This window comes from Dromiciops gliroides, chromosome 5, assembly GCF_019393635.1.
Source record: "Dromiciops gliroides isolate mDroGli1 chromosome 5, mDroGli1.pri, whole genome shotgun sequence".
Lineage (NCBI taxonomy): Eukaryota > Metazoa > Chordata > Mammalia > Microbiotheria > Microbiotheriidae > Dromiciops > Dromiciops gliroides.
This window is the reverse complement of record NC_057865.1, coordinates 216,468,362-216,494,667: the sequence shown is the minus strand read 5'-3', so window position 1 is coordinate 216,494,667 and position 26,306 is coordinate 216,468,362. Positions and strand designations below refer to the sequence as shown.

General features: G+C 38.4%; 1 protein-coding gene across 8 annotated transcripts in view; it reads left to right on the top strand.

Annotated features, from left to right (window-relative positions):
- RACGAP1 (Rac GTPase activating protein 1) overlaps window positions 1-26,306 on the top strand; it is a 43,078-nt gene that overhangs the window by 10,710 nt on the left and 6,062 nt on the right. For 5 of the 8 annotated variants that reach the window (XM_043964985.1, XM_043964986.1, XM_043964980.1 and 2 more), the window contains exons 2-16: window positions 1,747-1,835; window positions 14,470-14,672; window positions 15,527-15,663; window positions 16,531-16,600; window positions 18,351-18,404; window positions 19,107-19,187; window positions 19,625-19,742; window positions 20,184-20,314; window positions 20,834-20,998; window positions 22,198-22,293; window positions 22,376-22,574; window positions 23,001-23,106; window positions 23,288-23,420; window positions 23,700-23,835; window positions 24,269-24,377. In XM_043964985.1, coding sequence (XP_043820920.1) covers window positions 1,751-1,835; window positions 14,470-14,672; window positions 15,527-15,663; window positions 16,531-16,600; window positions 18,351-18,404; window positions 19,107-19,187; window positions 19,625-19,742; window positions 20,184-20,314; window positions 20,834-20,998; window positions 22,198-22,293; window positions 22,376-22,574; window positions 23,001-23,106; window positions 23,288-23,420; window positions 23,700-23,835; window positions 24,269-24,377 — 1,823 coding nt within the window. In that variant the 5' untranslated portion in view covers window positions 1,747-1,750. Of the gene's footprint in view, window positions 1-1,746; window positions 1,836-14,469; window positions 14,673-14,942; window positions 15,087-15,526; window positions 15,664-16,530; window positions 16,601-18,350; window positions 18,405-19,106; window positions 19,188-19,624; window positions 19,743-20,183; window positions 20,315-20,833; window positions 20,999-22,197; window positions 22,294-22,375; window positions 22,575-23,000; window positions 23,107-23,287; window positions 23,421-23,699; window positions 23,836-24,268; window positions 24,378-26,306 lie in introns of those variants that run through there. The other 3 variants (XM_043964984.1, XM_043964982.1, XM_043964987.1) reach the window with 2 other exon arrangements.

Genomic DNA, 26,306 nt, shown 5'->3' with positions numbered 1-26,306 from the left:
TTTTTTTAAGTGAGGCAATTGGGGTTAAGTGACTTGTCCAGGGTCACACAGCTAGTAAGTGTTAAGTGTCTGAGGCCGGATTCGAACTCAGGTACTCCTGACTCCAGGGCCGGTGCTCTATCTACTGCGCCACCTAGCTGCCCCAGACAATAAGCATTTTAAATGCTTACAAATGCCAGACATACTAAACTCCGGGAAGACAAAGAAGGGCTAGAATAGTTGCTGACCTCAAGGACCTCATGTTCAGTTGCGGGAGGCAACAAATGAAAGTGACTATGTACATATAAAATATATACAGAACAGATGGAAGATAATCTTAGAAGGGAAGGTACTAATATGTGAGCAGACAAGGAAGGGGCCTCCTGCAATAGTTGGTCTATGACCTGAGCCTTATAGGAAGCTGGGGAAAGTATTCCTTGCATGGAATTTAGACAGTGCAAAAGCAAGGGAGTTAGGAGATTGAGTGTTATGTTCAAGGAACAGCAGTAGTAGGCCAGTGTGGCTTGATTGTAGAGTGAATGGTGGGAATAGAGTATTAAGAAGGCTCAAAGGGCAGGAAGGGACCAAGTTATGAAGAGCTTTAAATGCTTTGTATTTGATCCTGGAGGTGATATTGGGGAAGGGGTGACATTATTAGACCAACTCTTTAGAAAAATTGCTTTGGTGTTTGAGTGGCAGATGGAGTAAAATGGGGAAGAAACATGATGGAGACCAATTGAAAGACTATTGCGATAGTTAAGAGATGATGAGGACCTATAATAGGGTGGTAGCTGTGTAAATAGAGGGAAGACAAAGTAATAGAAATGATAAAGGTAATACTGAATGTATTGCATATATGGGGTGAATAAGAGTGCTTTTATACTGACTGTTCCCCCCCTCCCCACTTTAACTAGAATATTCTGCCCCCTCTCCTCTGCCTCTGTTTCCCTGGCTTTCTTTAAGACCCACCTCAAAGCCCACCATCTTTGAGAGTACTCTGCTTACTTAGTATAGTGCCTGACATTTAATAAGCACTTAAATGCTGACTTACTTTTGACCTAGATTATTTATCCAGTGTGTTTGGTATCTCCTATTTAACTCAATTTCTGATATGGGGCTTTGTTCTGAGGCCAGGTTTTGCCCTTCTCAGATGGGATGGTCAGACCTTTTTTGATTCTAATCTTACTTTCCAGGTTTTTGGTGCTGGCATCTTTTAGCCCTCCTCCCATTTCATGGGTTAGAAGGGTGCAGCTTCAGGACGTCCCTTGGTGCATCCTCTGTCAGGGTATCTGAAGGAGCTTCTGGATTTCCTCTCCCCTCTCTATCCCACACAGCTCTGCAGTTATCCTCAGAGATCTTTTGGTTAGAGGACTGGCCTATTTACATGGGCTTGTCTGGTGGGATCCCTCTCTGAATACCTAGGTGTGAATTTGTAGCTGACCCTTTTTTGTAGCCTTAGGCAGGATGAAGGTGCTTTTTAGAATTATTGATCATCATTCAATCCAGTGTTCTTTTAGATCTTTGATACAGTTTCAATAGGGAATACATAAGGTTTCTCTGATTTTTATATATATACACACACATTTACCATCTTTGCTATCAGTACCTCTAGTTTTGTTCTCTTGTATTATTATGTTGTATTCCTGGGATTCTTGTTGGCTTCACTATGCACATATAGATGTCACTTGAGGCTGTACAGGGGTACCACTGAATCTCATGTCTGAGAAGGAGGCAAGACTGCTTACATATTTTTTTATTTCTTGGCAGAAAGATGGAGACTGTGATGCTGAATCTGCGAAATCCGTTTGAGCAGATTGTACGCCAGGCGGAGATTCTCAATGAAGGAAATGAACTCCGTAAGTCATTCTGAGCTGGTCTGTGTAAAGAGGGAAACAGATTTTTAGAATTGGTTTTTTGACAGAGCTAAAGTGTATGCCAGTCTTAGAACAGTTTTTAATAGAGTAGCCTCAAAGAACTAGATTTTTTTCCCCTTTCCTCCATGTTTAAAGCTTAACATTCATGTGCTTATTCTGAGCTTCACATTCTTTGCAGTCCTTGCTTTAAAATGGGTTTTCTTATGGTAGTTCAGCTCTGCTAAAGACTTGGTTTAAGTTGCTGGTTCTATATTCATAATATGAACTGAGGAAGACCTACAGAAGTTCTAGGAAGGGTGCATCCTCCTTAGAGTTTAGAGTAGTGTGTCTTTAATGTTTTATCTTGAACTTATCCATGCAATACTTCTACGTGATAGGCTTTCTCTGACCTTGAGAAAAAGGAATGTTTATTTCTTTTGTTTCAGGTTGGATAGAGGGGATGGGGATGTCATTAGGGAGGCATAAGAGGGAAATGTTAGGAGAAAAGGTGAGAGAACATAGATTAGTAAGAAAGGAATAAAGGCCTAGTAACATTAATGTAATAGAAGGCAATTGCCCTAAATAAGCCAAATGCTGTCATTATCTTTTTGGTTTTACTGTTCCTTATCTTACCTCTTCCCCTCCCCTTTATTATTGCAACAGTACCCAGTTTTATAAGTGGCACTTTAAAGACACACACAGAGACAGACAGACAGACAGATACACACACACACACACACACACACACACACACACACACACACACACGCCACATGGTTTTGTTCAGTTAAATAGGCAAGAGTAAATAAAGACAGTGTACTTAGCTTCCATTAAATATTCCATTTCTAACTTCTTTTCCAAGCTTTTGAAAACAACCCTACCTGGCCTGGAAGTATGCTCTGAATCCATCTTTTCTGGTCTAAGCACAGACAAATTTCTTTTTCCCCTTAGTTCAGCCAAAACAAGAGTGGAATTATTCAATTAAAAAAATTAAAAAAACAAAACAACCATCATCTTCATTTCCTAATAGACCTCTTCTTCCTTTTCCTACCTAGCAAGCCATCCCTTATTACAAGGAATAAAAAAGAAAGGAAGAAACAGTTAAGCAACACTCTCTCTCTCTCTCTCTCTCTCTCTCTCTCACACACACACACACACAATGTTTTGTACCCACAGTCTTCCCTGCCCAAATCTCCTGCAAAGAAAAGGGAAGGTACATTTTCTCATCTCTTCATTAGAGTCAAGCTTGGTCATTATAAATGCATTTAGGGCTTTATTGTTGTTTTCATTTACATTGTAGTTATTTTGTATGTTTTTCTGGTTCTACTGCTTACCTTGCTTTTTATCAGTTTATATAAGTCTTCACATGCTTCCCTGAATTTTTCATATTTATTGTTCTTTATAACAGTAATGTTCCATCATTTATGTGACATGATTTGTTTAGCTGTTCCCTATTAGTGAGCATCTATTTTGTTTCCAGTTTTTTTTTTCTACTGCAAAATGCTCTACTATAAATATTTTGCTTTATGTGGGCCCTTTTTATATTTGCCTTTTTGGATATACTTAGCAGTATGGTCTCTAGGTTAAAAGGACATTTTAATTATTGTCTTAGCATGATTTCAGATTGCATTCCGGAATAGAGGACTTTATAATTCCACCAGTATTGGTGTGCCTGTCTTTGTACAACACTTCCAACATTGACTATTCCCATCTTTCATCATCTTTGCCAATTTGCTGGGTATGAAGTGAAACTGCATAGGCATAGGCATGGTGTGGACCTTTGATTTCATTAACATGAAGGAATCCTGGGTGAGAAAACTCCCTCCATCAATGCAGATTGACACCTTCTCTGCAACTTGTGTTTTCCTGATGATTCTATATGATTGTGAATCATGCGATTCCAAGATCTCCGAAGAACCAAAGTCACAGATTACCTAGATTTTAATGGAAAGACAAAAGATGAATATTAGAACACTATAGTATCTTTCCAATGAAGTATCCGAAAAATGGCATAAAAGTGATCAAGAACATGTATGGTCAGAAAGAAGCAAGGTGGATGAAAAGCCTGAGGGCTACACGACTACCCTTAGGATAATAAAAGAACCAGGGGACAAGGGGGAAAAGTGTACACATGGGAAACCAAGAAGGGATTGTTCTCTGCAACCTGTAGCAAGAGAATCAGTACAAAATAGGATCACAGATGCAGCTGATCATATAAGTAGACTTTCTTCTTCTACTTCTAAAATTTTTAAATAATAAAAATGGTAATTTTTAAAAGTATTATGTTAAAGCCATTCATAGCTGATACATGAAAGCATCAGGCTGTCTCATGGAATTGCATTTTTCTTTTGTTATTGGTGATGTGGGGCAGTTTTTCATAAGGCTGTTAAATGTTTCCAGTTTTTCTCTTGAGAACTGCTGTTTTTATCCTTTGATCACTTATATGTTAGGGAATGGCTCTTGGTCACATATTTGTTTGAATTACCTATACGTCTTAGATATCAGATTGTAAAGTTGCTATCTATACAGGGCTAAAATTCTAGCTAAACTGTCTAAAAATCTATTGAGTGGTCGCCATAAATTATAAGCTTTAGCAAAAGTTTAGACTTTTAAGTATTTATTTTTTGGTGAGGCATTTGGGGTTAAGTGATTTGTCTAGGGTCACACAGCTAGTAATTGTTAAGTATCTGAGGCCGGATTTGAACTTAGGTCCTCCTGAATCCAGGGCTGGTGCTCTATCTACTGTGCCACCTAGCTACCCTGACTTTTAAGTATTTATTAAGGAGCATAAGCATTTGGAGAGGAGAGAGAAAGAGGTAATAGATCTAACTATATCTAAGAGACCCTATTTCTAAGAGACCCCATCATCTGACCTCTCTCACCCGAAGTCAGGAACCCAAAGACCCAACGATTCCTTCCTCCTCTCAGAAGCCTCCTCTCCAATAGGAAACAGGGCCATCCACACACACACAGCTCCAAGCTAATTGACTGGTAGCTTTGATCAACAGTACCCACAAGCAAACATCACTTCCTGATGACAAGGCCACATGAATATGTCCTCAGGCCAGAGCTCACAAATGTTCCTCCCAGCAGGGGGTGTTATTCCAACCCTTGCAAAACCCATGTTGTAGATATTTGATATGAAGATTTTTTTTCTTCCCAGTTGATTCCCTTATTCTGGTATTTGTTTAAGCCAAAGCTTTTCATTTTTATGTATGTCAAATTTTTTTATCTTTTGTTAAAAATTCTTCCCTGGCCATAGCAGTATTTGATTTGATCTAGTTGACTTTTTTAAGGTGTGACCTTTAATACTCCAGTTTCATGTCCATTTTGACCTGATTATGGTGTTAGGCATATGGTACTTGTCTAGCTCTCATTCATTCCAACCCACTTTGCCATTTTCTGAGCAATATGCCCTTGAGGTGGGAATTTTACTCAAGACAAAAAAAAAGAGGCAAAGACATCAAAATGCAGATAGATCCACATTTGCAGGTCTTTTGTACATTTCTGGCACATCATATGGAAGTGGGCCTTGAGGTCATCCCCTTTGGGCTGCTGGGTTCTTCCACTGCACACTGGGGCCTTGTCATTTCCCTCTTGTGCTGTTTCTTTCACAAAAGTTGGGGATTGGTTTTTTTGTTTGTTTTTTTTTTCAGGGCAATAGGGGTTAAGTGACTTGCCCAGGGTCACACAGCCAGTAAGTGTCAAGTGTCTGAGGCCGGATTTGAACTCAGGAACTCCTGAATCCAGGGCCGGTGCTTTATCCACTGCACCACCTAGCCGCCCCCAAAAGTTGGGGATTGTTAAGGAGAAGATTAATACGTACACTAAAATATTTATAGAAGCACTTTTCATGGTAGGAAAAAACTAGTAACAAAGTAGATGCCCATCAATTGAAGAATGGCTGGGGAATGTAATGGAGTATTACCATGCTTTAAGAAACAGCAAATATGATGAACGTAGGGATGAACGGCAACATTTATATGAACTGATTCAGAGTGAAGTAAGCATAGCCAAGAAGACAATATACAAAATGACTACAAAGTAAATATAAAGAACAACCACCACAAAACAATAGAAAGTAAATGTTGCAAAATTATGAAGAACAACCATGGCCTCAAAGAAGAGATTTTAAAAAGATACTTCTCCTATTCCTTTGCCAGAAGTGAGAGGTCCACGTTGTATATATTTTCAGATATAGTTGGTGTATTTATTATTTTTGCTGATTTTTCTTCCTCTTTTTCTTTAAAAAAAATTTTTTTTGGTGAGGCAGTTGGGGTTAAGTGACTTGCCCAGGGTCACACAGCTAGTAAGTTGTCAAGTGTCTGAGGCTAGATTTGAACTCAGGTCCTCCTGACTCCAGGGTCGGTGCTCTATCCACTGCGCCACCTAGCTGCCCCTAAAAAATATTTTTTTAAATGGGATGGCTTTGTGGGAGGGAAAGGGCCATAGGGGAAATTTCTACAATATAAAAACAAGAAATCAATAATATTTTGTTTTAAAAACAGGATTTGGTTACTAGGTATAATAGCTGAGGGAGAAATAAGAGTGAATAATAACTGGTATGATAAATTTTAGTTATTAACTTGTGTATCTCCTATCTTTTATGTTTCTTAATTTCCCAGTCTGTACAATCAATACAAAGAGGTATTTTATTTACTTTTCTATGGTTCTAGTCTTTAAAACACTTTGGAAATAAATGCAAAGTAGTTCGTCTTCAGAGCATCCTTTGTTTCAGTGTTTATTATTACATTATATTATATTACATATTATATAATTATATTACATGAAACAAAGTTGGCTATAAAATGGAATTTTTGTAAAGCATATAAATTCTCTCTTAATATATTATATAGTTGCTAGAGTGTTTGAATTGAATTTAGGGAGATCATGGTTCCCACCCTGTCTTAGATACCAGCTGTGGGACCTTGGACAAATTGACTGGCCTCTCTGCATCTCACTTTCATCATCTCTGAAATGAAGGATGGACTTGGAACTCTTAGGTCCCTTCCAACTCTAAATCTGTGGTTCTAGAATTGTATTCTCCCAGAAAGAAAAAAAAAATCCCTAGAATTAAAATGTTAAGTTTTGGGGGAAGAATTATTGAGTTGAGGTATACCTAGCAGTATTGTGCCTACTTAGTATTTTCTGGCTTTCTCTTAACCATAGCATTTTGGTACCATCAGTACTATAAATCAATAAACATTTATTAAACACTTACTATGTGCCAGGTACTGTGCTAAACACTGGTAATAAGAAAAAGCAAAATACTCTGCCTTTCTATGAGAACATAGGAATATATTTATGTTCTCTTATACCTAGAATTGACATCCTCTCAACTCTATTAACCATTCCTGAAACTCCAGTAGAAGGAATGTTAAATTAGGAGCCTTAGATCTATGCTTAAATCCCTGTTCTACTACTTAGTAGTTATGCAACCTTTGGTGAATTACTTTACAAATGTAAAGATTCAGTTTGTTTAAAGTGAGGACATTAAACTAGATAAATTTGTAAGGAACCATAAAGAATAAGAATCAATGAACCCTTTTCTTTGTTAGAATATTTATAAGGCGTTCATCATGTATTTATTAAATTCTTACTTTATACTAAGCATTACATAAGATACTGTGAAATGTACAAAAAAGAGTATGGGACATGTTCCCTGTCCTCAGGAAGATGATATAATTCCAAGTCCCTAAGTATGAATTACATAGGGGCGGCTAGGTGGCGCAGTGGATAGAGCACCGGCCCTGGAGTCAGGAGGACCTGAGTTCAAATCTGGCCTCAGACACTTAACACTTACTAGCTGTGTGACCCTGGGCAAGTCACTTAACCCCAATTGCCTCACCAAAAAACAAAAACAAGTATGAATTACATACTAGAAGTGCAGTGAGATGTCAGACAGCATGTATTAAGTATCCACTGTGTACCAGGCACTGTTGTAGGTACTGGAATTACAAAGACAAAAAGGGGGTGGGGTAGGGGAATGTAATATTGGAGTAAATTTTTCTTTGAATGCTAACTAAAATTCATTTGTATATTTATTTTTTCCTGAGGCTTACTGTATTGGTGAAGGATTTAGTGTGGATACTTTATTGGCTTTAGCCTTGCCATAGTTCATGAATTCAATGAACTCAAGCAGTCTGCCAGCCCTGGTTTTACAAGCATCAGGAACTATAGACATAGTCAATTTTTTTTCCCTTGTAGGATTATATGCAGTTTTGTGGGGAATTTGATATTGGTTGTAATTGCCTGTTCTTGGTAGTTCTTGCTTTTGTAATATCACATTCCAAGATTTCCTCTTTTATAGCATTAGGTGCCAGGTCTTTATGATGTTGACTATGGATTCTTGGTACTTGAACTTTTTCTTTTTGCTATAGGTATTTTTTTCTTTCAATTGAAAGCTCTGGATTTTGGCTCTGACATTCCTAGGAATTTTCCTTTTACAGTTTCTTTTAGGAGTTTGCTGGAATATCTCTTTTCCTTTTGTTCTCTGGTTCTGATAGATCTGAGAAGCTTTCTTTTATAATTTCTTGAAGTGTACTCATGTTTGTTTGGTCATGTTTTTTAGAGTCTGATGGCCTGGTTTTTTTCCAAGTATATAGTAAATAAGATTCCTTGCATTTTCTTTTATCTTTTTCCCTTGTTTTTTGTACATCTAATTTTTTTTTTGCTTCCTCATTGAATTCCATTCTGTTTTTTAGGAAGATAATATTTGGGTAAGATTTTCTATCTTTATTCTCCTTTAAATTTTTCCTTCTCAAACTCATCTCATTTGTCACTTTATCTCTTCCAATAATTCTTGTTTTTGCAGTCCTTTTGACTAATTCATTTTTTTTTCCTCCAGAGTTCTGCTTATAATTGTTGTCTTTCACTCCTCAAATTCAACCTATTGCCAGTGTCTGTCGATTGTGCCTTTGCAACATCTTTCAAATATGCTTCTTTTTCTCTTCTGACACTGCTACACTGGCCCTCATCATTTTACACCCAGATTATTGCAATAGTTTGCTGGTGAGTTGGCCTGCCTCAAACCTCTCCTCATTCCATTCCATTCTCCATTCAGTCACTAGTGATTTTCCTAAAACAAAGGCCTATTCACATCACTCCCCTACATTAAACCAGTGACTTCTGTTGTCTCTAGGAACAAATAAAAAATGCTCTGTTTCACATTCAAAATCTTTTATAACCTAACCCCCTTCTACCTTTCCGGTCTTTTTATCTTACAGACAGGTGCTCTTTCTTTCAGTGACACTGGCATCTTGGCTGTTGGCTGTCCCCCATACTTGGAATGCCCTCTCCCTCCTTCACTCTGTTGACCCTTAAGTCCCAACTAAAATTCAGCCTTCTACAGGAAGCTTTCCCTAACCCTTCTTAATTCTTATATTTTAGTGCTTTTTCTCTTATTTCCTATTTATCCATTTGTAATTTGTCTTTCTCATTGGATTGTAAGCTCCTTGAGGACAAGGACTTTCTTTTGCCTAGCACATAGTAAGAACTTAACAAATGTTTATCGAATAATTTGTGTTTGCTTTCTTCTGTCCTTCTTTTTTTTTTCTTTTTTTTGGGGGGGGGGTGAGGCAATTGGGGTTAAGTGACTTGCCCAGGGTCACACAGCTAGTAAGTGTTAAGTGTCTGAGGCTGGATTTGAACTCAGGTACTCCTGACTCCAGGGCCGGTGCTCTATCCACTGCGCCATCTAGCTGCCCCATGTCCTTCTTAATCTGCTCTTAATCCTTGGCTTTTATTTATTTATTTATTCATTTATTCATTCATTCATTCATTTAGTTTTGGTAGGGCAATGGAAGTTAAGTGACTTGCCCAGGGTCACACAGCTAGTACGTGTCAAGTGTCTGAGACTGGATTTGAACTCAGGTCCTCCTGAATCCAGGGCCAGTGCTTTATCCACTGCTCCACCTAGCTACCCCAATCCTTGGCTTTTTAAAATGGTGGTTGATGTCTTCTCTTTTTTTGTTTTGTTTTGTTTTGCTTTTTGTGGGGCAATGAGGGTTAAGTGACTTGCCCAGGGTCACACAGCTAGTAAGTGTGTCTGAGGTTGGATTTGAACTCAGGTCCTCCTGAATCCAGGACCAGTGTTTTATCCACTGTACCACCTAGCTGCCCCATATGTCTTCTCTTGTTTTCAGCATCAGTACTTGATTTGCAGTTTTGTGTTTAAGCCAGTACCCTCTGAACATCTTTTAATGGGTTCAGTAGGCCTTGTTTGTCCTGTGCCCTCTGTACCCTGGATGGGTTTTCTGGAATTAGACTCCACATTCTCTCTCAATGATAGTTTCTGTCTTGGTCTCCTGGTGGGCTGCTGCAGATTCTGGCCTTGTCTATTCTTTCTCTCTCTTCCCCCCCCCCCCCCCATGAGCCTTAGTTATTTGTTGACTCTGTTCTCTGCTGCTGTAGCCTTAACAGCCCTGCTTTTTAGATGTTTGGAATTTTCACTAGTCTTGGTCTCCTTGCACTCCCACTACTAGGGCACAGGCTCTGAATTGGCCCTGTCTCCAAGTTCACTGAGGGGTGTAAGCCAGGCCATCTTTCCTTGTGCAGTATTCTATTCCTGGTTTTTGTTCTGACAGGGCAGAGCCAAGATCTGGCATCAAGCCCTACCAGTTCATTGGAGCTGGCGTTGGTTTGCCTTACTCCAGCTCAGAGCACAGACTGGCTTCAGGTCTCTTTTGGGGGATCACTAACTGTACTCTTGTCATTGCCTATGAGAGCTTGTTTACCTGGACTCTCCCTGGCTTCCCTGGTGAGACACCCTATATCAGCATCCTTTTGCGAAGTTTTAGATTGGATGAAGGAATTTCTGCTCAACCTTCCCCTGTTTCCTTTGTTATTCATTCCCTTTGCAGATATTTGGTGTAATTCATAAAGGAGAGATGGACTTCCCTCAGACTTCTCACATTGTTATCTTAACCAAAAATAATGGTTTTTTAATTCATATAATTGGGTATCATCCCCCCCCCCCCTTAAAATAGAGCAGTTAGAGCAGTATTCAAGACAAGAACTGACTTTGGAGTTGGGAAGACCTGGGTTCAAGCTCCACCTCTGACAGCTGTATAACTGGGCAAGTTACTTCCTCGTTAGTGCCCCCAAATAACTTTCTAACTGATTCTATCTTAAACTTTCATGGATCTCTTTGGCAGTCTGGTGAAACCTATGGACCCTTTTGTAAAAAAACAAAAAACATAATTAAAAGAAATGCTGTCATTTATAGTTTAGAAAATTAAAGATTCCCCCCCCCATCCAAGTTTATAGGACTCCCTAAAAGATATCCATTGACTCTTTTGGGAGTTTGTGGACTCCAAATTAAGAACTTCTTTGCTCTAAGACCTTAAATTGCAGAGCACATGCCATCCTTCATTGACAGACAGAATTTTTCACTTAGTTTCCTAAATTAAGGAAATCATGGGTTTGGTTAACTCTTCCCGCCCCCCCCCCCCAAAAAAAAAAAAGAACACTAAAAAAATTAAAAGTTAGGGTCTGATTGTCAATTTTCACAAATTTTGCTTTAAAGCAAACAAAATTTCTTCCACTAAAAATGCTCTTATAGTACCTCATTGTGGTAGCATGGATGACATCCTGGGTTCTTGGATGTTATGCCAGTAGGACTCCATTTCTGACAGGGCCTCCTAAATTGGAAAGGCAATAGAATATAGGTCTAGTGATGGTACCGTATTTGTCACAGGACCAGCATAGCTAAAAATTCATCATCCAGTTGACTGTAGCAGAGTGAAATTTTAGGGTACCATGATGCTTTTTTAAAAAGCTTTTACAAAGGAACTTTTTTTTTTTTACAAAGGAATTTTTACTTCAAAAACTACAATCTTATTCTCCCAACATGTATGATGTATCTACCCACCTACTCCCCCCTTAAATCACTTCAGTCTTTGGGGGAAAAGAGCTTTGTTTTATTCTTATTCCAAGGTCAACTATGGCCTCATAGTCCAACGTGGATCACCTCTGGCATGTAAAGATGAAAAGTATAAATGACACACAATAGAAACAGAAATCTTGGAGCCTAACAATAAAAGAGGGAACACAGCAAGGGAAAGCAGTCCTTCTCCTTTCACCAGTTTCGTTCTTGGAACCTGTGTGGGAGGTGAACTGTGATTTTCATCCTGTGTACACATTAGGAAACAGTAAAAGGGGAAAAAAATGGCCACTTCAGTTTTTGAAGAGATGTTAAATAAAAACCCAAACTTACTAGAACATGAAAAATTATTTGTATCAGTATTTAATTTTGTTGAAATATCTGCAATTTCCTCTCTTTAATAAAGTGACAACACACTTTCCTATCAGTTGTTGCCTTTATTGTTTGAGTGTTAACTCTATTCAGGGACTGAACATATGATTTAATTGGTACAGGGAACTCTGGGGTGAGGATTCTCCATTTATGAATGCAATTTGACGTGTTCTTAGTCTTAGAGAGTTGCCTAACATGCTGAGATTAAATGGACTTGGTCAGGGTCACATAGCCATTATGTGTTAGAGGCAGGACTTGAACTCTTCCCTCTTCCCTCCCCCTTTTCTTTAAGATTACCTTCCATTTACATTGTATATATCTTGTATGTAACTAGTTAGTTACAGCTTATCTTCTCCATTAGAATGTAAGCTCCTTAAGGACCAAGACTTATTTTTTGTTTTTACCCCAAGTGCTTATTTTGCAAAGTACTTGGCACATAGTAAATACTAGTTGTTCCTATTTATTTGTTTTCAGTCATACCTGACTCTTTGTGACCCCATTTGAATTTTTCTTGCCAAAATTACTGGAGTGATTTGCCATTTCCTTTTCCAACTTGTTTTACAAATGAGAAACCGAGGCAAAGAGGGTTAAGTGACTCACCCAGGGTCACATAACTAGTATGTGTCTAAGGCAGGATTTGAGCTCATGTTTTCCTGACTCCAGGCCCAACACTTGTCCACTGTGTCACCTAGCATCCAGTAAATGCTTACCAAATGCTTATTGACTGATCTTTCTGGCTTTGGCGTTAGCTAGCTCTCCATACACTATGCCATACTGGCCTGATAAAGCTTTGGGTTCTGGAAAATGTGTCCTAGTTTGTCATTTTTTAAAAGTTTGACATTTTGTGAAATATTTTCAAATGAATGTACTTAAAGCAGGGGATTATTAAAATTTCCTTATGCTTCTAAAGTTAAATTTTTTTTCTTAATCCTATTTCCCCATTTCTGCCACTTCCAAGTGATTTACTCAATACTGTCCTCCTAGGATCTTTATAACAATGAAACATGTAGTAAAGCCAGACAAACACACTGACCATGTCTGCTAATATATGCTTCATTCTACACATATAGGCTATCATCTGTTTGCTGAGAGGAGGGAAATATGTTTTACCTTTAGTTCTCTGAAGATTGTTCTCTGCATTGATTAGAGTTCTGATGCACTTTAGCTTTGTTTTCCTTCCCAATATTGTGGTTATTTTGTTCTTGGTTTTGTTTGCCATGCTTTCGTTAGCTCATATAAGTCTTTCCAAGTTTCTCTGATTTCTTCATTTTTTGCCATTTGTTAATGGTGTGATAATTTATTATATATTCATGGAGCACAATTTGATCAGCCATTCCCCAGTTAAGGAGTAACCATTGTTTCCATTTTTTTTTCTACTTCATAAAGCTCCATTCTTCTATGTTCAGTTTATAAGGTGTTTCTGACATGCCAATTTAGTCTGCATTTGGCCTAATTTCAGCCATAAAATTCCACAGATTGGCAAGTTGACCAGTTGGCAGAATTGCATGCTTGAATTTTCATCATGGAGTAGTATCTAAAGGTAGATTTAAGGTTAACTGTAAGGCAAATATTTCAAGTGAAGTATAGATGAATAGTTCTTAACTATAAAGTAACCGGGAAGTAATGCATTAGTCTTTTGGCCACACAAGTACTTACTATCTCTTAAATTGAGGGAATTCCTTCTTGCAGGCTTTCAGATGGACTGCATGTCCTCCCGTCCATGATTTACCAAAAACAGGTAGAATCTTCTTCTGTAACTTTGCAATTGAACGTTTACATACCCTTCAGGGCAGTGTTAAACAGCTAAAGCAAATTGGCTCTTTACTTTCAAATCAATATTTGTATAATTATCTAACTAAGTGGAATTGCAGGTCTAGGCGTGTATAATATTAATCTATATTTACTGGAGCATATTACAGCAGTTACATTTGAATTTGCTGTTTAGTGTCTCCCTGGTGCAGCAATGCATGACTGTAAAAGAGTCTGTTTTTGTTTTATAGCTGTAACTGTCCTGGTACATGACAGATGCCCCAAAGGTGTTTCCTTTTGATTGCATTCTGTTCAGGAGCTTTAGTGTCACATCTGGAGCCAATGACTAATGAGTAGCTTATTCTATAACAGATGCCACTGGCCAAAGCAAAAGTAAGTAGCCTATCAAAACAGGGACCTCTCCCCATGAAATATGGAAGGCCCTCAAATATGGAAAAGTGTGGAGCACAGAGCATCAATCCAGAATCTGTAGTTGGAACCAGGTTGTTTTCAGCTGTATTTGCTGATGGTTCAGCTGGTCTTTTAATGATTCATTTAGAATAAATCTAACCATTGGACATGTTTATTAGAGTTTATTCTCTCTGAATTATTGATGTTTTCCTCTTTCCTCAGAATTTATCCAGTTGGCAAAGACTTTTGAAGACTTTCGCAAGAAATGGCAAAGGACGGAACATGAATTGGGAAAATACAAGGATCTTTTGATGAAAGCAGAGACAGAACGTAGTGCTCTAGATGTGAAACTGAAACATGCAAGAAATCAGGTAGATGTGGAGATCAAACGGAGACAACGAGCGGAAGCTGACTGCGAAAAGCTGGTGTGTATTGTTTCTTGAGCTTGATGACCAAGACAGAATCCTTTCCAGTGCATTTTGTGATGGGCTGGAAATGTCATCTTTTGCATGGGAGGTCTCCAAGCTTTTTGAAAATGATATTTCCAATTTGCATTCTCTGGCATGGGATATTGACTCTCTCTTTATATGCTCCAAACATTGTAAATGCCTCCTAGGGTTATCTCTGTAGTTACTTGGTCACTGTAATACTGTAAGGCTTTCTGTATCACTATTCTCTGCTCCAGAACATAGGGTTAGGAGTATTCAGCCAGTTGAACAGTGTGACTGACAGAGCACTAGCATTTTGATGTACTAGGATGGGTCCTGGTACAGTGGTGCAGTGTCAGGTCTCCAGGAGGAGACACTAATCCATCTTGGTGCAGTGCCTGAGATGCCTGGGTAAGTTCAGATTGTCTGGTTCCACTATGTTACAGCTTTCTATCCATTTTAAATGCATCTAGAAAGGTGGAGATAGGTACCTGCTTTGACCTGTAGAAGAAGCCAAAAATTGTCCTATAAGATGCTGCTAAAATATTTGCTATGCCAAATCCATTCTGGGTCCCTCATTTTAAATTATACTTCTTTCAGATTAGCAGTGTAATCCAAAAGTCTTTTTAGCAGAAACTCCACTATTCTAAATGGAGTTTGTTTTACCATTCAGGAACTGGAGACAATCTAGGCTTGATGTGAATTAATATGCTATCGGTGTAGTAGCCTTCCCGAAGGCCTATTTGCATAATGCTGTATTTTAATGTCTTCTGCTCTGCCTGTCCCATAAATCTGAGGTGAAGCTTTCTCCCCTGGCTAGTTACGATGTTTTACTCTGCTGTGGTCTGTAGGAACGACAGATTCAGCTGATTCGGGAGCTGCTCATGTGTGATGCATCTGGCAGTATTCAACTAAGCGAGGAACAAAAATCCGCCCTGGCTTTCCTCAACAGGGGCCAGCAATCCACTGGCAATGCTGGGAACAAAAGGTGGGGGAACAGCATCTGTTGTTGTTTGATCAGGAGCAACACAGCTGTCCAGAGTTCTTATTATCTGAACTTGTGAATATCCTGCTTCTGGACTGTGTGCTGAATAAAGCAGGAAAGCTATCTGAAGAGAGGAGGGTGGGAAAGGAAGGCTTGGGGGATTGGGGCCAACTTTTTATCCCTTTGTATGACTTTGTCTTGCCACTGGTAAAATTTTGATGTTGGGACTAAATTGCACATCAATAAGTAATTCTGCACACTGTTAGGAATCCTGTAGTGGAAGTGGCAGTTGAGGAATCCTTTGTGTTTATTCTCCAGAGTTATTGTAGCTCTGGTTTAGAAAGCAGTCTGTGAGCCAAGGCCAGGCACTTCTGGTTCAGCTAATTCACTATTTAAATAATCTCAACCAAGCTTTAATTTAACACCCTAGTAAAATACAAGGGCAAAGGCCAGAACTTTAGGTACTGTTGTATTTTAGGGCCCAGTTTTATGGAGATAGTTATAACTAACAATACATATGAGTTTAATTTCTTAGAAAACTAGTGCTAGGGTAAGTCTGTGTTATGTTGAACGAAGCTTCATTTTAGATCAAATTAAATTTCATTTTTCTACTTGTCACAGATTTTTGAGTTGCCTGTGGTAGAAACACAGATTGGGAGGTGGAGCATCTTACTCCAGTCTGCAACTTGGAGCTAGCTTTGTAGGCCCTTTAAAGAAAAAAATCACAGCCAGGGTTTGCCCTTGTAGTTGTTCCCATATGAAACAGACTGCTCTGCGTATGATGTGACCTGACTGATGGAACTCACTGAGTGTTAGAATTTACCTTCTTTTGACTTCTGTGACTAATACTCTGTTGTTTCACTCTTTTAGACTGTCAACCATTGATGAGTCCGGATCCATTTTATCAGATATCAGCTTTGACAAGACTGATGAATCCCTGGTAATGAAGCTTTGATAAAGTTCTGGATAGTCTCCATTTCTCTTCTCCCCTCTGACACAGACACGGACTTCCCCTCCCTCCCTCCCTCCCTCCTCCCTCTCTCTTTCTCTCTCTCTCTCTCCCCCTCCCTCCCCTCCTCCCTCTCCCCCCCCATCCCACACAACAGTCTGTCTCTCTCACACACACACACACACACACACACACTCACCCTTCCTTTGCTCTCTTGATGTTTTATTGGTTAGCATACTATCAGTTCCGACAGCAATTAAAAATGTATCTTTCTATTGCCTTCACTTACACTCTCATAAACACCTATTTACTTTGAGTCTTTCTGAAAGAAAGATTTGCAGTTCAGAATTCAGCATTGAAATTGATTGATCAAGGCCTTAACTAGCAAATTTAAAAAGAAACAAAACCCAACGTTTTCCTAACATGGTCTGCATCCTTGTAGTTGGTGAATGAATGAAAGAGTATTTAGCGTTTACTATATCCTAAGCCCTGTACTAAGTACTCAATATATAAATAAAAAAGATTAGATAGTCCCTATTCTCACTAAGGCTGTAGACTGATCTATGATTCATTATAATCAATATTCACAGTAATTCAAACAGAATCAAACCAGTGCCTGAGGTTTTCCTGACTATGAGCTGTAGAATTTTAATTTCATTAGACCAAATGGTTATCCATTGTATAAATTTCCCAAGACTAGAGTTTTATTCTTAGAAATGATCTTATTAAGTAGTAGCAGGGTAGCCTAAAACAAATTACTTGTCTATATAAGATCCCAAAATAGTATAGATTAGGAAGACAAGGTAACTGCCGAGTGGAAACTTTTTTAAAGAATCTTTAAAAAGAAGTTTTCATTCTGAATTTAGATCATCCTTTAATTAGGCATAAGGAAGAGACCTAATCCAGTGACCTGTAACCTAGGCTAGACGATTCTTTTTTTTTTTTTCCCCCAGAGCAATGGGAGTTAAGTGACTTGCCCAGGCTCACTCAGCTAGTAAGTGTCAAGTGTCTGAGGCCGAATTTGAACTCAGGTCCTCCTGAATCCAGGGCCAGTGCTTTAACCACTTCACCACCTAGCCCCACCCCCTTAGACAATTCTTAAGTTGCAGCATTGGCAAAAAAAAATTTTTAAAGCCTCCTAAGGGTGTGAATGGTGTCTCTCACTGTTAGGTTAGTAAATATACAAGCTTTCCACATGTTCTTGTCATGGCAAAAAGAATTAGGAATTAGAATTAAAGACCAAAATCAGAAAGTAAGGGGAAGGTTGATTTGATAGCCTTTTTGGTCTATGCTTGAAACCGTCATTACATATATAATATGTCTATATGTACTCAGCCAAAGTTTTAGTTATTATGAAGAGGCTGTAGAGGCAGATGGCTTAGTGGATAGAGCACTGGACCCAGAGTCAGAAAGACCGGAGTTCAAATCTGGTTTCAGACACTTAGTAGCCATGTGACCCTGGGCAAGTCACTTAACTTATCTTTGCCTTAATCCACTGGAGAAGGAAATAGCAAACCACCCTGACATGGACAGTTGGTCCATAGGGTCAAGAAGAGTCAGACAGCTAAACAACAACAATAAATATGTAGTGTGCTTTACCTATAGTTAAATTTGGAGTTTGTTCCCTATTGAATCTGTAAGCAAGTTGGGTTGGGATAAAAAGTTTTCTGAAAACTTGGATGTGGTTGAGTTCAGGCCTAACCAAACTAAGAAATTAATAAAATAATGCAATTTCCAACAGGATTGGGATTCTTCTATGGTGAAGACATTAAGGCTGAAGAAGAGAGAAAAGAGGGTATGTAGGATTCCTTGATAACCAAAGAAAGTAGAAAAGTTTGCTACATGAAATTCAGCTACAATGCCAAATTCCTAATGCACTGGTCCTGTAGTTGTCTTAAGAGGGGGCTGGGGCTAGGGAGGGGTATGAAACACAACACTGGTATATTGTGGTTTGTTCTATTAGTGAGTGATCAGGTCCCAGCCCTATTTCCTGGCCTGCACTTATCAGCCTTCACTCTTAGAAGAAAACATAGCATGATATACATATGTCTTCACTTGTCACGTTAATTTTTATGTGAGACATTTTGCTGCCCTGAGAAGCTTCAAGTGGGATGGGGTGGGGGAGGGGGTGTGAGAGTGTGTGTGTTTTCTCCCCTTGGGGCAATTGATGTTCCAAAGTCTGCTTGTCCTTAGATAGGATTACAAGTCTTTTTTTACTAGGGTTGTCATTTAAATTCTAAAAGCTTACTCTCATGTATTTCAGAATACTAAAGCCATTTTGTGTGAGTATATCTTTAAGTTTCACACAGAAATGAGATGTATAAGGTGTGAAGGACATACTTTACTTCCTACCTCTTTGTCTTCTACTTTTCTCCTCACCCCAAGCTTTAGTCCCTAGTTATTTGCATAAAGCTTGGCCAGTTTAGTCACTTTATCTCTTATGCTTCCAGAGTCTATTGCTCTACCCTAATATTATCCCTCTTTGTCCCATCTCTAGCGTTCCAACAGCCGACAATTTATAGAAGGTCCACCAGGACCAATAAAGAAAACTCGTTCCATTGGTTCTACGATAGACCAGGTGAGAGCAGTAGAGCTGAGACAGTTGTGCTTATGAACATCGAGAGATTTGTGGCCTCAAGCACTGAAAATTCCTAGGGTCAGTAATGCAAGTTATCCTTTGAGATCTGGTTGATGAAGCAAAATTTTTCTATACCATATAACCTATCACTTCCATGATGAATGAGATTACTCCGCATTTTAAAACTGATTTGGGCAAACAGTTTTAGCCTTATATTTGATTCTAAGTAGCTTGAGTATGTGCTACTATGACCAAATATCCCATTTTAAAGTATGAGATTTTAAACTTTGAAGAAACCCAACTGGTGCCCTAAACCCTGATCAGAATTTAAGGGTTTGTCATGAACCAAAAGATATATCTAGGGGGAAATTTTCATTCTCTCTGCTGTTTGTCTCTTGTAGCATATTTCCCCTCTCTCATTACTCCCTTTCTTTCAGGGGAATGAATCCATAGTTGCAAAAACCACAGTCACTGTTCCCAATGATGGTGGCCCTATTGAAGCAATATCCACTATTGAAACTGTGCCCTATTGGACAAGAAGCCGAAGGAAAACAGGTGACTTTGGTTTATAGCTAATAGTGCCTATGTAAGAAAATAGTGAAATATGGGAGAATCATGTTCTTAAAATAAACTATCCAGGATGTGTTGAAGTTTCTTGCTGATCCATGAAGAAAAATAGAAAACTTTTAGATTGATAAAGCACAATATTGACTGTTCATCTGTGACATTTGTTTTTATTTTTTTGTTTTTTGGGGGTTTTTTTGCGGGGCAATGGGGGTTAAGTGACTTGCCCAGGGTATGTGACATTTATTTATGGCTTCACATCTTTGACTTACATCAGTTCCTACCTTGAAGTGGGAACTTTTACTAGTTGTAGTTTGCAAACTAGATTACTACAGTAAATTAAAACTTTGTTTGGTTTTCATGCTTCCTAGGTCCATGTGAATAATTAGCATAGACAAAATTGTCTGAATTGCTTATTTTGATGTGTTTTAGGTACTTTACAGCCTTGGAACAGTGACTCTACACTGGCTAGCAGGCAGCTGGAGTCCAGGGCGGAGACTGACAGTTCAAGTACTCCACAAAATAATGGAGGCATGCGCTTGCATGACTTTGTTTCTAAGACGGTAAATCTATGAATGTTGAAGAAGAAACTTCATGGGGAAAATTGTTGGGCACTTTAATGATTTTTACTTTATATTTGTTTAGTGCTGTTTTCATATATCCTCTTATTTAGTCTTCATTTTATACAATGAGGTACAGAGAGATTAAGTGCTAATATCACATCTTAGTAAGTGGAATAACTTGTAATAAGTGCAGTCAAGCAAAAGAAATGAACATATTGGTCATGTTTGAAAATGTTTGTCCCATTCTGCATTTATAGTATACCACCTCTCTGATTTGAAGTGTGAAAACTGGCCGTTACGTTTATCAAAGTTCTTAAGTCTTTTTTGGACCGTTGATTTGCTTTTTAACAGTTGTCATTGTTATTTAAATTATTCTCCTGGTCCTTACTTTACTCTTGATTAGTTCATTGAAGTCTTCCCTGGTTTTTCTGAATTTTCCTTTTGTAATTTTGCATTTTGCTTTCTCTGTTTTTCCTTTCAGTTTTCATTATCTTCCCTATTTGTCTGTTTTTTCCCTAGGTTATTAAACCAGAGTCATGTGTTCCTTGTGGAAAGAGGATAAAGTTTGGAAAATTGTCCTTAAAGTGCCGAGACTGTCGAGTGGTGGCTCATCCAGAATGCCGGGACCGTTGTCCCCTTCCTTGCATTCCAACACTGACAGGCACACCTGTCAGAATTGGAGAGGTACAACTTGCTATGGGAACTTTTCACTGACTATAGACCCTATATAGTCATTGAAGTACTTTCACAGCATCATATAGAATGATATGATTACATATAGAATGATATGATTTGTCTTCTAAATACACTAATTAGGTCTGCAAGGCTTCTAGCAAAATCCTGTCTGGTCTTTATTATTAAAAAAAAAAAAAAGACAAATTGACTAGCTGTGTGACCCTTGGCAAGTCACTTAACCCCAGTTGCCTCACCAAAAAAAAAAAGATAAATTGAGGGAAGGAGGGGGCTTTTCAAAAGCTGTCTGTCTTGGTTTTGGAACACCTTTGCATTTTTTTGGTAAGGCTTCTTGCCTTTATTCAGAAACGGGGTAGAACACGTTGGATATAAGGAATAATTTCCTGATAATTAAAGCTATCAAAAAGTGAAATGGATTATCACAGGAAGTAGTGGATGGATTCCTCTTCATTATAGATCTTCAAGTAAAGACTGGAAGACTACTTGATGGGGGTATTATAGAGAACATTCTATACAGGTAAAGGTTTGACTAGACCTCAGAGGTCCCTTTCAACTCTTGAAGATTGTCATTCTTTGAAATTAAAAAAAAAAAAAGACTCAGAGTGATATGAGACCATGTTGTAGTTTGAAGCTATTGATTCTATGGCTAAGCAAATGTACATCTGTCAGAGCTTCTCGTTTATAGATTCACTAGATTTCTTAGCTCCTTGGTGTTGATTAGTTCTTTGCAAGAACTTAATTAAGCTTAATTAGTTTTAATTGTTATATAGAAACTCCCTAGTCAGGAATGCTTGGTAGAATTGCTTCTCTGCTAGAATACTCTTTCTTTCTTTGCATTGACCCTTTTCAGCACTATATCTTCCTCTTGACTGTTAACAAAACATTTACCTGTTCTTGATCAGTAAATGGCACTACAAAGATATGGGGTAGATCTCTTTGGTAAGCATTCATCCATACACACAAATATGTCCGCACATAACACAATGCACAGCATACAAACACATAAAGTACAATACATAGATACATATATGTATTTTTACCTAGTAATACATATTTTGGGAATATGATACACAGTAATCTAACCTAAGTCAGTGTCTCCTAGAGATGACTCAGTATTCAAAGTTTTCAGGATATACCTGCTTGTCTGAGGGTTGTGAAGCATAATTGTAAGTTTTTCTTTTTTTTTTAAGGGCACTCTGGCTGACTTTGTGTCCCTGACTTCACCAATGATCCCCTCTATTATTGTCCATTGTGTAAATGAGATTGAACAACGAGGGTTGAATGAGGTAAAATTTAAAGACAGGAGTTGGGATTGTATTTGCATTCTGCAAATAGAACTTTCTCGAATAAAGGATTCTCTGATTATAGGCAGGTCTCTATAGGATCTCAGGTTGTGACCGGACAGTAAAAGAGTTGAAAGAGAAGTTCCTTCGAGCAAAAACTGTGCCCCTTCTCAGCAAAGTAGATGACATCCATGCTATATGTGGCCTCCTTAAAGACTTTCTTCGGAACCTGAAGGAACCTCTTCTGACCTTTCGGTTAAATAAAACCTTTATGGAAGCAGCAGGTAAGGACTGATCCACTCTTTTTTGTTTGTGTGTAATTGTTTTTCTTTGTGATGGTTTCTGTTCTAAGCTGCTTAAGGTGTCATCTTTAATGCTAATAGAAAAAAAAATGCAAATGTTAGTTCTTAAGGTTTGGGGGTTGTTTTGAGTTACCTTCATAATTGACATCACTGCAATAATGTGTGTGGTCTTAGATCATGAGCTAAGTACTTTCTTAACTGAAGAGCTGATTTTTTTTTTTAAGTTCTGACTTCTCATATTGAGCTGTTGGTCAGTATCCTGCTTGTTAATGGAACTTGAGGCTGATGTAGCCATGAACCTAATCAAAACTGTACTGTATAGATGAGCTTTTGTAGTCAATAACACAGATGCCTGCTGTCTGGGGAAAGGAGCCTCTAGGCTTCTGAGTGCTTTCTTTTCATTTATAGAAATCGCAGATGAGGACAACAGCATAGCTGCCATGTACCAGGCTATTGGTGAACTCCCCCAGGCCAACAGGGACACATTAGCTTTCCTCATGATACACTTGCAGAGGTCAGTACAAATGTGTCTTTGGTAATTTCTGTTTCTGGAGGTTATAGAATTTACCAGTGGAAAAGATTATCTGGACTGGCTGTTGTGGGGAGTTATGATTTATTTTCAGTAGGGATCTATATTTTGATTTTTCTATAAGAGAAATAGCATACTTTCTGATTTAACATTATCTTTTGTCTAGAGTCGCTCAGAGCTCCAGCACTAAAATGGATGTTGCCAATCTGGCCAAAGTCTTTGGTCCTACAATAGTTGCTCATGCAGTACCCAATCCTGACCCTATGACAATACTACAGGATACCAAACGTCAGCCCAAGGTAGTCAGGGACATGATGTTCATAAAAATTGATATCATATGATAAACTATGGTTGACTTTTGCTTTTAAGGCACTACTCAAAGAATATGCCACAAATTGTAAGAATATTCACAATCATATGTGAATGTTCAAATGTCTTCACTCTAAAAGACTTCTGTGATTCCTCATCACAGATAATAATACTGTGTTATGACTTAAAAAAGGGGAGACCCACTACTTTTGAGGTACTTAGGAAATGATAGAACTCTGGATGTGATAATGTTGTTTTGGGTTTTTTAGGTGGTAGAGCGCCTGCTTTCTCTGCCACTGGAATACTGGAGTCGGTTCATGATGGTAGAACAGGAGAATATTGACCCAATACATGGCATCGAAAACTCCAATGCCTTTTCTACACCAAAGACACCTGATGTTAAAGGTAAGGTTCTGGGGAGAATTGGTTAAATGAAAGCGTTCCTCTTAAAGAAGTGTATCTTACTGGACTAGGGCCCATTATAATCTTTGGTGGTATGCTTCTCCCCCCACCCCATTTTACTTAAAGCTGTCTTTTAACTGCCAGTACTTTTTAGGGGACAGTAGAACCTTTAATCAAGAATGGAAAGGGTAGATAATACAGATACATATCTGTGATGTCAGAAGCCTATATAGAACAAAAGGACTTACTTTTTTTTTAACATATTTTTTAAGATTGTTTCCTAAGAAATGTTGTCTAGGAATTGATTAGATTTTTTAGTTTAGCCTTTAGATAGTATTCCCTATGAGAGTTTTTTTTTAACTGAAATTGAACATGGATGAACTTTACCTCTTCTCTAGAATGCCTCTTTTCACGTCAGTATTTTTTGTTGTTGAAGTGAGTGTATTAGGACCTCTGACTACTCCTGAGCAGCAACTCATGAAGACTCCTTCATCCAGTTCACTCTCCCAGAGAGTTCGCTCTACTATCAGTAAGAATACACCCAAGTAAGTAGGCATCGACTTCTCGGGGTTGTTTAAATGGTTTTTTTTGGAAGAGAAACAGAAATGAGGACAGAAGGGAGATAACCTTTGATACCTACTCAAGTGATGACAAAGGACAAAACTGACAGTGTTGATTATATAAAATTCAAGACTGCACAAACAAATAGAGATGTGAAATAAAAGAAAGAACTTTGCTTTCTAACATGAGGTAAATCTGATATTCCAGATAGGCATAGGTGAGGTAACTCCCTTTACCAAAATGCAGGTTGTCACCTTCTCTGCAACTCCAGATCTTAGTTGCCTAGAACATTAAGTGACTTGGCCAGAGTCACACATGCCAATATATGTCATTGGCAATATTTGAACTTAGCTTTTTCTGGCTTTGAGGCTGCTTCTCATAAAATTTAGAAAAATTTCTCCATTAGATAAATGGTCAATAAACTTAAACAATTGTTATTTGTAAATTTTTATTGATGCCTTTTTTTGTGATAATACATTTATTTCTGAATGTGTCCTTTTATCTTTCCTTATGCTAGCCAGCCATTCTTTGTAACAAAGATTTTAAAAGGGGGACAAGTTAAGCAAGACCAGCTAGCACATTGACCACGTCTGACAGCATAGACAGTCTTTTATACTCATGGTTTCCCACCTCTACAACGAAGGACAGAGAGGTGCATCTGTCCAACTCTGCTCCAAGATCTAGCTGGTCAATATATATATATATATATATATATATATATATATATATTGCTGGTCATTATAATTGCTCAACTTTCAGGGTTGTTTTTTTTTGGGGGGGGGTTTATTCTTTCTGTTGACACTGCTGTAAACATTGTATATATTGCTTTTCTGGCTCAGCTATATTTCACCAGGCATCCTTTTGTTTGTTTTCAATGTTTCCCTGAATTCTTTTTTTTTTAATTTAATTTTATTTTCCATTTACATGTAAGAGTGGTTTTCAACATTCATTTTCATAAGATTTAGAGTTCCAAATTTTTCTCCCTCCCTCCCTCCCTCCCTCCCTCCCTCCCTCCCTCCCTCCCTCCCTTTCCTCCCCCCTCCACAAGATCACAACCATATGTACAATCCACAAGTGTTCTTTTTATCAGTTCTTTCTATGGGGGTGCATAGTAAGCTTCCTCATTAGTTCCTTGGGATTGTCTTGGATCATTGCACTGCTGAGAGTAGCTAAGTCATTCACAATTGCTCATTGAACAATACTGCTGTCACTATGAACAATGTCCTTTCAGCTCTGCTTACTTCACTATACATCGATGTTCATTAGTCTTTCAAGGTTTTTTGGGGATCATCCTGTTTGTCATTTCCTGTAACATAAGACCATTCCACTACAATCATATAACACAGCTTTTTCCATCATTCCTCAAGTGATGGACATTCCCTTGATTCTCAATTCTCAGTCTCCACCAAGAGTTGCTATAGATATTTTTTGTACAATTTTTCCCCCTTTTCTCTTTTTCATGATTACTATTGTTAACTGTTTCCCTTCCATCCTATTCCCTTCCCCATGATATTTATTCTATTATCCATCTTCTTTCATCCTATCACTCTTCAAAAGGGATTTGCTTCTGTCTGTCTCCTCCCCCACTCTGCCCTTCCTTCTTTTGCCCCTCTCTCTTTATCCTCTTCCCCTCCTATTTTCCTGCAGGGTTAGAGAGATTACTCCACCCAATTGAGTGTGTACATTATTCCCTCCTTGAGCCAATTCTAATGAGATTGAGGTCTTTGAGCCAATTCTGATGAGTGTTAGGCTCATTTACTGCCCAGATTAAATAGATGACTCCACCCAGTTGGGTGTGTCCTTGAGGCAGCTCTGATGAGTTTAAGATCTTTGAGCCTTTTCTGATGTGTGTAAAACTCATTTACTGCCCTACTCCTCTCCCATCTCTTCCCCCACTCCATAAGCCTTTTCCT